This window comes from Merops nubicus, unplaced genomic scaffold, assembly GCF_000691845.1.
Source record: "Merops nubicus isolate BGI_N331 unplaced genomic scaffold, ASM69184v1 scaffold8226, whole genome shotgun sequence".
Lineage (NCBI taxonomy): Eukaryota > Metazoa > Chordata > Aves > Coraciiformes > Meropidae > Merops > Merops nubicus.
The window spans coordinates 62,499-74,030 of record NW_008614270.1 but is presented as its reverse complement, the minus strand read 5'-3'; the positions used below and the strand labels follow the sequence as shown (position 1 = coordinate 74,030).

General features: G+C 37.6%; 1 protein-coding gene across 1 annotated transcript in view; it reads left to right on the top strand.

Annotated features, from left to right (window-relative positions):
* Nucleotides 1-6,314: 6,314 nt before the first annotated feature.
* Nucleotides 6,315-11,532, top strand: part of LOC103774743 (brain-specific angiogenesis inhibitor 3-like) — a gene marked incomplete at its 3' end in the record, with an annotated part of 59,745 nt that continues 54,527 nt past the window's right edge. The window contains exons 1-3 of the mRNA XM_008942167.1: nucleotides 6,315-6,360; nucleotides 6,606-7,139; nucleotides 9,901-9,951. Coding sequence (XP_008940415.1) covers nucleotides 6,315-6,360; nucleotides 6,606-7,139; nucleotides 9,901-9,951 — 631 coding nt within the window. The remainder of the gene's footprint in view (nucleotides 6,361-6,605; nucleotides 7,140-9,900; nucleotides 9,952-11,532) is intronic.

The window sequence follows — 11,532 nt, the reverse complement described above, 5'->3', positions numbered from 1 at the left end:
ACCTTCTTTTCAGACTAATATTTGTGTACCTCTTAATTGCTATAGCATTTGTCCAGAAAAGCACCAGTTGTTCAGTGATCGTATATAACAATTTTTCTCTCCACAGGTGTTTTACAATTTTTCATCGATTTTTGCTTTTAGCAAACAGCCCAGATCCTGCCACAGAAACATGACAAAGTTAAGGTGGCTGGCATTCCTAATTTCAGTTTAGTACACACCGAATGCATACAACTATAACATTTCACATCAATAATAATGATGGGCCTTGGAGTAATGAGAGAACAGCAAAGGGCAACTACAGCAAAAGACATCCTTCCAGCTGGCACTGTTGTCCTGGATTATTGTACTGTCCCATTTTTAATACTTGGAATAATTTATTGTCATTACCTTTTGAAAGACTGCCACTCAGAGGCAAATCCAAGTTGACCTTATCATGAAAAAGGATTTAGCGAAATTACACTTTAGCTAGCTGTAATTGTTCCTATAATCTAAAGGATGAAATTGTATGGATATGCATAAGAATCCACACGGTCTAACAGAACACAGAGAAAGGAGCTAGAAAATCATAACTTATTATTCTAGGTCTGTCAGTCCTGTGTGCAGCTCACAACCACAGGAATTAATCCGTCTGGAGCCAGTTCTGCTCACACAGCAGTTACGCACACATTTAATTCCATTATTTCATGACTTTTGATTTACACTGGTGGAGTTGAAAGTATTGTCATTCGTAGATGATATTGCTGTGCTGTTCAGTATTAAAACCACACCATGCAGCAGACTGACACTCGTCTATTCTTTTGTAGTGCAAAAGAATAAGTGAAATGCACTACGTAAAGTGATCAAAATTATAGATAAATGCTAACTGCGATTAGCAATAGAGGGGGTTGTATATTAGCATTAATGACTTATTTTTGGACAGAATCTGTTCCATTAAAAATTGCTTCTTCATGACTTTTGGGAGCCTGTAATGATTTTTGAAAAATACAAACTACATGGAAGTAAGAAATGGGAACATCTGTTCTATGGCCTAAACTCTATACATGTGCTGTCATGTGGCACCAAGCCCTTTTCCCAGAGATAGATCTTGTGCACCCAGACTATCCTTTTGAGATGTTTTACATATGTTAGCATGTGGGCATTTATATAACCATGTCTTGCATCAATGGTTTCTGCAGTTACCCAGGGAAATAAACTGCTCTGACTGTAGATATAACTACCTCAGGGCTCCAGAGACAGTTCTGGCACAGAGCACTCCTGTTCAGTCAGGCTTTGCAGACCCATTGCTGCAGCACTTTCAAACTCTTCATTAAAACTAATGGAACGTTACTTTTGAAACCTAGAATTTCTTCAATAGATTTAGTGGAGCTTGCTACTTATATCAAGCAAATAATATTAAAAAAAATAGAACCATATTCTCATTTGCCTAAAATAGTTTCTAAAATCATAAGATTTTAGCTTTTAAAAGTACTTTATTTACTCTGAGATATGAATGAATACCAAATTGAAGGGTTGTTTTTTTTTTTTGTTTTTTTTTTTTTTAAGAGAAAGGTCAAATAAATATATCCTGGAATAAAGAAAAGCTATTCCATAGGATCACTATAGAATATGTACACTCTATATTATTTCTGAAGCTAAGATTCTTTTTCTAAAGCCAAGATTCTTTTTCTGTGGTCTTCTTCTGAGAACTGGTACTCTGTGAGCTTCAACACTAGCACTTCAGGCTACATAACTCCATACTCCAGATGTGGCCTTACCAGGACAGAGTAGAGAAGGAGGAGAACCTCCCTCGACCTGCTGGTCACTCTTGTTAATACACACCAGGATACCATTTGCCTTCTTGGTCATGAGGGCACACTGCTGGCTCATGGTTAACTTACTGTCCATGAGGACTCCCAGGTCCTTCACCATGGAGCTGCTTTCCAATAGGTCAGCCTGTAGCCTGTACTGGCACATGGGGTTATTCCTCCCCATGTGCAGAACATGACACTTGTCCTTGAATTTCATTAGGTTCCCCTCTGCCCAGCTCTTCCCCCTAAGTCTCACCAAATGGCAGCACAGCTTCCTGGTATATCAGCCAGAACTCCAAATTTGTATCATCAGCGAGCTTGGTGAGGGTACGCTCAGAAAGTTCCTATTTTCCTTCAGTACTTTAGCTGTTCTGAAAAAAAAAAAAAAAGAAAAGAGCAACATTAATTCAACCCATAAACAATTCCTCTATTCCTTAATACTCACAGTTTTTTTATTTTCAGCTTACAATGCATGTTAGCTAGATATGAGTAGGCATACTGCTTTTATGGTTCTGATTTCTGATTGTCAACCAGAATGTATGCTATTAATTCTCTAATGAGCATAGTTTCATTGATTCAGAATTTGCTTACTATAAATATTCTATTATAAATGCTAACAGTAGACTGTATTTGAGAATACTTCTTTCAGGTAACAAAATCATTAGGATATTTTCAGAGAGCCAACACACAAGAGGCAAAATCATAATATGAAGCAAATTCAGGTTTTTGTTTAAAAATGTTTATATAAAAAGATATTTTTATAGCTATTTTACTGGGCTCCCTAGAAAACTTATTCCTTTCCAGTCCTTTCTGGACAGCAAAGTAGAGGCCTTATGCACTTAATGAGTATTGCAAATCCTGTAGTTCTAAGTCCAGAGCTAAACATCTTTTCCTGCTGGCTATCTCCAAGCATTCATATATGTTGACTGTTGGCACCATTTCTTCAAATGATGGACCATGATGAGCTAAGACAGGTTTTTAGGTAACCACATCGCATATTATGCTGACAAGCTGAAATGAGTTACATGAGCTGTATCTTGTGCAGCCATCAGGGAATAGATGTTTTTTAATGATCCTTATTATTGACATCTGTAGGGGAAGCAGCCACAATTCTCCATGGAGTACACTTCCATTAATCATTCTGGAGGTCAAAAGGTATAGATTGTTGCAGCAATATTTGCAGGAGATGCATGAGAATTTTAAAAGGAGTGATTCAAGTGTCTGGCATTATGTATGAATGTAGAAACAATGAGGATACTAAAATCAGTTACTTTGATCCTTATTGATGAAAGACAGGCATGCCCTTCCACCTTGGAGCATGGTGCCACTTCAGCATCGCCTTCCCCATAGTTCTCCCTAATATGAATATCAATGCAATGTTGACTAGCTTGTGCTTTATATTGCTTTCTAATTTGATCAGAGAACTGGACCAGGACGCACTTTGCCATGATTGAGTAGAAGTCTCTGTCACAACTATAAAACAGCATTTTTAAAAGTTTTTAAAAACAAGTATATTGCAAAAACCTCTCTCAGAGCCTCGGGTCCATTTATTTTGTAGGCTTGTAGAGCATCATTATCATAGTCTCACTAATTCTAATGGTATTGAATATGTCTGCTTTTAGGCCAATTTTTTTGCTATAATTTTTTGTATATTGGAATTAGGTATTTGATCTGGTGTTAAGTAAGAGAGAAATTTTGCACCTTGCTGTTCTTTAATGAAGGCTTCAGGGTGAACTTCCCTAAGGGGTGGTTGACAGACTATGCATTACTTAGTTCATTTGAACTATTCACTTGCTTTTAGAAGTATTGCATAGGCAACACTTGTCAAATAAGCCTACGTGATCCTCTGACACTAGGGGTCATAGAGGTAGGAAGGATGTGTTAGCAGACAGAGAACAGTTTCTTAGCTTCAGTGTGATATCTGGGTCTGTAAAACCATTAGATGAATTGCTGAGTCTGACACTGCAGTAAGAACCTTAGAGACCTTGAAAGTGTGGTTTTGCTAAATCTAAGGAAAACATCTCATGGATTTTCAAAAAATCCTGAAAGATCTAGGTTCAAGTGACTTTCATTGATAGTTTTCAGATGATTCTCTTATGTCCTTTCCTACATAAAATCCCATGCAGGTATTTCTAAAGGAAATACTTAGTTATTGTGAAAATTTGGTCTGAGGTTTAAATTTTGAATGACTGATTTTCCATTCATTTATGTCATGTTTTCTCTTAAGGTAATTCTGTTGATTAGGGAAGAGTTACTTGTAAGTCACAGTTGTTAAGGGCACAGGTGTCACCATAAGAGTTCAGAGAGACCTTATGTCACTATAAATGACCTTTTAAGAGGTTTCAGGTCCATTCTGGAAATCATTGCAACACTCTACCTGTCATGGGGCTGTGCCATACACACGTCCCAGGCTTAACTGAGTGGAATTCCATTTGAAATTGCATGCGTGTAATCATTAACCTGCAGGGATGGTTATCAAGGGTTACATATCCTTGTGAACATGTATAAGCCTATTAGATCAGAGTAGATCTATGGTTTTGGAAATGACCTTCTAGATCACTTCCTGAGCTGACAAAATTCAGCCTGGCTGGGTGGAACCAGACCAGCTTAGAGCAGCCAAGGCTCTTGTCCTCTTCTCTTTTTCTTTTCTCTCTTATGTATATAAAATACAGCAGCTGCCCTTCATGCGTTTATACAAACAGCTAGCTTTGCAGTACTATATATGATAAAAATGTAGTGTGCAAAATTCACATCTAGTGACAGTTCCTCTAGTCTTTATTATTCATTTGTAAAAACAATTCAGGAGACTTAAACACGGACAAAAAAATTCTCTTCAAGAGGCATGCAATATTATTTAGCTTCACCTAGAAGCTTTATCATTCTAAAAAAAAACCACCCTACACTCCGTTTAACTGTTTTTAGTGAGTAGAGTTTGCCGTGCCTATTATTTAAAACACTGATTCTTGTTCCTTCTCTTCATACAGCTTCAGAATCTTTCACAGACTGTAAACTTCCCTGTCATAAGTTCACAGATAATTCATCTCAAATTTTAATGAATGCTGCTGTCATTTAGAAAAGATTAGACGACCATCTGCAGGAATATCTGTGGTAAATAGTTGCATGGCAAGGAAATAGTCTAGATGTCCTTGTGAATCCTGCTTTCCACAGTTACCTTGACTTACTTTTCAGTGTTTCTAGAACAAAAAAGAAAGAGAATGAACTTATTGAATCAAGAATAGCTCAGAAAATTACAGTTTATCCTTAGTCATTTTCTCTTGAGTTGTAAATATATAGAGCAATAAAGATGCACATACTAGCTCATGTGTAATATATAGGTAGCTTGCTGCAGTGTTCAGTGGAAAGAGATGGTTTATATAAAAATGGTACTACTCGGAAATAACTATGGCACTGGATAGCTGTATCAATAATTCAATTCATTAAATACATGACAAAAACAAAATCCTTAATCCAGATGTAAAATAGTAAGAAATGTAAAAAAGCAATGAAGATATCAAATTATTATTATGATACTGCGATTTAAATTTTTAAAGGCTACAAATGAATAAGTCATTATAGTAGAAACATTAAAATGATGAGAATACTACCGGAGAATGTATTAAAGGACTTTCATTTATAAAAGCAAAAATAAATAAAGGTAATCCCCTGTGTTTTTATTCTTTAATGTGCTATTACATCCATGAATCTCCTGAGAGAACAATAGCAAATATGAGAGAATAATATACTGCTGAATTTAGATTTTAATGTTAAACTCGATAATGTAAATTTCTTTTATCAGTTTCATTTTTATTTGAATACAAACATTTTGGGATGGATTGCTATGTAAAAATTTGAATGGTAAAAGTGTGAACTATAGAGCATCTTCTGCATACTGGCCATGATAATTAGAGAATATGTCAGATTTAATAGATATATAAATGAGTATAGCTGTAGTTTGGGCTTTCATTCTCCCCACCTTTTCTTCTTTGCCTAGTTATAATTCTGCAAAGCACATATGAAAACAAACTACCTGCTGTGGTGACATTTTACATTAATTTTGAACAGGTATGAGTCACTTCACTAGATTCACATGCTCAGTTTCTCCTGCCTAGGTGTAAGACAATGAGGAATTGATCCCAGGAATCAAGTAATAGAGTTTGCACAATGTCAAAATTCTGTGCACATGCAAAGTGAATAAATCTTGCCTCTTTATGATATTCTTCACTGACCAAATCTGTAACCGTGAATAAACAGGTTTATATCCCACTGAAGATAATGACTGGCCAAGGTAGTCAATGCAGAAATGCACAGAGAGACAGCAGATTGCATTGTCTGGGAAAGTCTAGCTCATCACGATTTGTGCTATAATTTATATTTTAATTCAGTAATGTTTCATTTCTTGTGTCATTAAAAAAAGCAGCAGTAGTATTATAGAATCATAGAATGGTTTGAGTTGGAAGGGACCTTAAATATACCTAATTCCAACTCCTGTGCTGTGGGCAGATCAAGGTGATCACAGCCCCATCGAACATGGCCTTGAACACTTCTGGGCATGAGGCATCCACAATTTCTCTGGGTAACCTGTGCCAGTTCCTCACTATCCTCACAGTAAAGAATTTCTTCCTGATTTCTTATCTAAATCTACCCTCTTTCAGTTTAAAACCATTGCACCTTTTCCTCTCGCTGTACTCCTTGATAAATAGTGCCACCCCATCTTTTGTGTAGGTCCTTTTTAAGTACTGGAAGGCTGCTATAACGTCTTGCTGGAGCCTTCTCTTCTCAAGGCTAAACAACCCCAAATATCTTGCCCTGTCCTCACAGGGCAGGTGCTTCAGACCCCTGATCATCTTCATGGCCCTCCTCTGGACCCACTTGAGCAGCTCTATGTCTTTCTTATGCTGGGTGCCCCACAGCTCAATGCAGTACTCCAGGTGGGGTCTTATAAGAGTGGAGTAGAATGGGAGAATCACCTCCCTCAACGTGCTGGCCACGCTTGCCTTGATGCAGCCCAGGGTGCTATTGGCTTTCTGGGCTGCAAACACACATTGCTGGTTGATAGTCATTTTTTCATCCATCATTACCCCCAAATCCTTCTGCTCAGGGATGCTCTTAATCCGTTCTCCACCCAGCCTATATTTGTGCTTGGAATTGCCCTGACCCATGTGCAGGTTCTTGCACTTGGCCCTGTTGAACTTCATGAAGTTCACGTGGGCCTACCCTTCAAGCCTGTCAAGGTCCCTCTGGATAGTATCCCACCCCTCCAGTGTGTTGACTGCACCACACAGCTTGGTGTTGTCATCAAACATGCTGAGAGTGCTCTCAATCCCACTGTCCATGTTGCTGACAAAGATGATGGTAAGCAGCACTGGACTGTTAATCCAACAGTATTTCCTCAGAGCAAATGATTATCCCTGTAGACAAACTAATTACCTATGTACAACAGGTCTTCAGCATATATAATTATTTTTCCAATTTTTTTTTTATGAAATAAAAGAGTGCATACTTACACGTATTAGTATATCTCTGTGGATAAAAGGAAATCTGGTATCTTAATTTCCTACAAATGTCAACTGTCTTTTTCCATTACTTGATAAATGCAGGAGTGTATTGCAATAAAAAAAAGATTACTTTGTTAGTACAAATAATATTGTCTTTCATATTTCAACTGCTATTAAAACCCTTTCTGTGTTTTCATGAGTTATAGGCTATCTTGGTGAGGCCGCATCTGGAATATTGCGTCCAGTTCTGGGCCCCTCAGTTCAAGAAGGACAGGGACCTGCTGGAGAGAGTCCAGCATAGGGCTACAAAGATGATTAAGGGAGTGGAGCATCTCCCTTATGAGGAAAGGCTGAGGGAGCTGGGTCTCTTTAGCCTGGAGAAGAGGAGACTGAGGTGTGACCTCATCAATGTTTACAAATATGTAAGGGGTGAGTGTCAGGAAGATGGAATTAAGCTATTTTCAGTGATGATCTGTGATAGGACAAGGGGTAACGGGTGCAAATTGGAGCATTGGAGGTTCAAGGTGAATATTAGGAAAAATTTTTTTACTGTGAGGGTGACAAAGTACTGGAACAAGGTGCCCAGAGAGGTTGTGGAGTCTCCTTCACTGGAGACATTCAAAACCCGCCTGGATGCCTTCCTGTGTGATGTATTCTAGGTGATCCTGCTCTGGCAGGGGGGTTGGACTGGATGATCTTTCGAGGTCCCTTCCAACCTCTATGATTCTATGATTCTATGATTCTATGATCTTTCTTACTGTGTTCATGAATACAGCTCAGTTCAGATCTTAGTTCACTCTAATGCAAGAAATTATTCCATTCAATTTGATACTGGTCAAAGCTCATTTCTATGCTGTTCTGGAGTGCTGAAAGAAGAGGAATTTGTATGGGACTAGGATTTACGTAGGAAGTAGGCAAAGACTGTTTGAAGAACATTTTCCACGTTTGCTAAGAAGAGGTTCCCATGGTAATCTAATTCAGCTAATAGCTATGTTACCATTTTGGCAACTTGCCTGCCTGGTGAGGAAATATCATTTTAGGGGGTTCCAGTAGAAAGCCAGAGCTTAAATCTGTGCTGCAGAGTGATGATATACACTGATGCCCTGAAGCTCTGTGTTCTGCCAATACAGCATTTGAGAACAAGTGCTTCCTTGTGGGGCCTGGGTGCGGGCTGCAGTGAAGCAAGGCTGGGCACAGGGAAGGGAGTGCTTCTGGGATTTTCTCCTCATTTGCCACAGAGTGTACTGTAAGGGAGAAACAACTGCAGATCATGTTTTGTTTGGCTTGACTTCTGTTTTGTTTTATCTCCAGCAAAACTAAAGAAAAACTAAAATAAAACCAAAGAAAACCCCCTCTGTTCCTTGAATGTATTTTTTTTTATTTTTATATATGAGAGATAATTTTATAGTGAAAAAAAGAGAAAGTCCCAGCTTCTCAATTCAATGCAAAGTAGTGCTTCTAAGTCAACACACATTCTGCCATCTAGTGACCAGAAGAAATTGTACTGACCAGCTACAACTGTGATAAGAAACCCCAAGTGCTGCTACTGCTGTGTGTTGTGCTGCTATCTTTGTGGAAGGAACTGGAGAATTGGATGCAAAGAAATCAAATGTGCAGGAAATTTTTTTCAAGCTCCTGGAAGTCTGCAATTAGTCAGATCTATTGAAATCAATTAATAGCTCCCTCCAAAAAATTAATTTAATGAACTGGTTCTTTACATATTTCTGTAGATCTCTTCTTCCTTTCCTCTTCTGCACCCCCTCCTTTCCCTTAACCTGGGACTTATGTCAGCATTTTTCATAATTTCTGGGGAAAACGTTTGTGTGTTGGAACAGAGAAGATGCTATGCTACTGCACATGAGACAGTTTACATTAATACACATTCTGGCTGCAGGGCCTTTAATATTCATTCCATAGTCAAGAGTAATTGGAAACACTCATTTACAGTTCAGGAGTGGGTAGGAGAGTACTAAGTACACTGCTAGAGGGCTGTGGGTGAGAAAGGAAATTGCAGTCACTTTGGGGAATCAAATGCCTCTTCTTGCTTCTAAGGTTCTGATCAGCCTTCAGCAAGCTGCTCACCGTATTACCTTCCAGGTGGGTGGTCAGTACAAGCTGAGGATGCTCACCAGCTCTCTAAGGTTGTGTGACATTTTAAATGGCCTGAGGGGGTAACCCTAAAGGTCTCAGAATCACCCTTTTTGTTCTGTTTAGTACAACAGTTCATTCATGCTGCTGTCACCAACTACTATACTGAAAAAGCGTTTTTTATTTGACGCCAATATGTTCTATGCCTGTAACAGCTTATATCAGATCAATACATTTACACTGTGAAGTTCACATGAAATGTGACATAAAAGTATCTATAAGAGACAAATCAAAATGGTTTATAATGACACCTGTTGACTAGGATATATATGCAGGCTTACAAATATTACTAAACAGTCTAGGCATAAAATCTGTTTGACATACACTTTAATGATTATCCAGTTGTCAAAAGACTAGCCATTCATGAGTAGAACATTGCAAAAGGGCGTATTTTTCTTTTGTATTGCTCAGTCTTCCCAGTTTGCATTTTTATACTGTTAACAGATGTTTTTTCTTCTTTGTTCCTACAGAGAGCACATGGCACCTCTCTTCTCTCCTAAAAACGTACACCTACATTGGCCGTAAGATTTTAGCTTCTCATTTAAAAACTAAAAAGGTTGCTCAATAGGAATAAAAATTCCCATAACATAATATAAATCTAAAGGTACAGACAATGGGACTACAGATAAGAACTGGTGAAAATAATACTCAGTTGTAAACTTTGAAATTTTAGAAATGATTGTTGAGGTTTTTTTCACTCCTAGAAGGCATGGAACTATATTACATGTTTCAGAGTTATATGTGAAATGAAATTATAAATCACATCCATATTAAGATATATGCATCGCTAAAATACTTTCAAGTATGGATCCATTGTATACAGTTGAGGAGAGAAAGAGTATGCATCCTATTGGAGGAAACTGTTGTACTCCCATAGCCACCAAAGGACCAATGACAGCAGGATAAATTCTTTTATAAGATAACTAAACCTCAGATTTTCTACCAGAAATGGTTGGATTATGCTATGATTTGTTATATGTCATGATCTGGTTAAAATTATCTGTTCAAGGTTTCCCTAAATTATTTGTTATTTACATTTTGAGGTATTTCTTTGTGAGTTACATTCTCATACAGGTAGGTTATAGCATTAACAACATAATAAAAATCATTATGATCCTTCCATATGTCCAGGTCTAATTTAGGGGCACACTGATTTCTGGATCAGGCCACTACCTGTCTGCTGCTAAAAAGATTAATTGTCCCTCATTATTTAATGAAGCAATCTGTTTAAAATCAATGCTTGAGGTAAAAGCAGAGGACCACCCTGTCTCACACAAGGGAAAATTAGGAAAGGCATCACCAAAAAATTCTATTCAGAAACAGATGTATGCAAAAATACCTTCTTCTGGGTTGGAAAACTAATTTTTAGCAGCAAGAGCTAGGTAAGAAGAATGAGAAAAATTTCTTTACTCAGAGTCTCACTTCAAACATCCAATATTATATCCCAGACAACAAGTCTTGAATCATGCTGATTTCACCTTACTGTACACCTCTATGCCAGATACTGTCTAGGGTAAGAAGGTTCCTATCATCTTTCCTGCACAAACAGCTCCTTGAATCTACTGTGCCATTTAGTCATACTTTAGACTGACTTGGGTTAAAATGCTTTCCCAGCCCAGAAAGCATTTAAATACTTCTGTTCTGTGAAGTATTGAGGGGAAACAAATGCATAACTGGTTCATCTTCGACATTCATTATTTAGCTAGCATCTGAAAATGGAGAAAAGTTTTATTCTGTTTTGTATTTATTGTAAACTATAGCAATCACTTAAGTAAGATATTTTATTATAAAATGCTTCATAAAAATGCATTACTGTTGAGCTCCTTAGATTGAAGAATTTTGAGAGCACTGTTTGTACTTTTATGCAGAAACTGGACACTTCTGATCCCATTATGAAAATGTACTTGACCCTTATTTTTCTTTTCTTATGAGGCCTGAATTTTAATGAAGCCTTAAAGTCCCCACTCGTGACAGTACACTGCATTTCCTGTTACCACTTTTGTTCTCATGCGGCATTTGGTTAAATACTTCAGCTGAATATGAATATGAGAGCACTGCATAAGTCTGGCTCCATTTTTTGACAAAACTTCTAAAAATCTTTT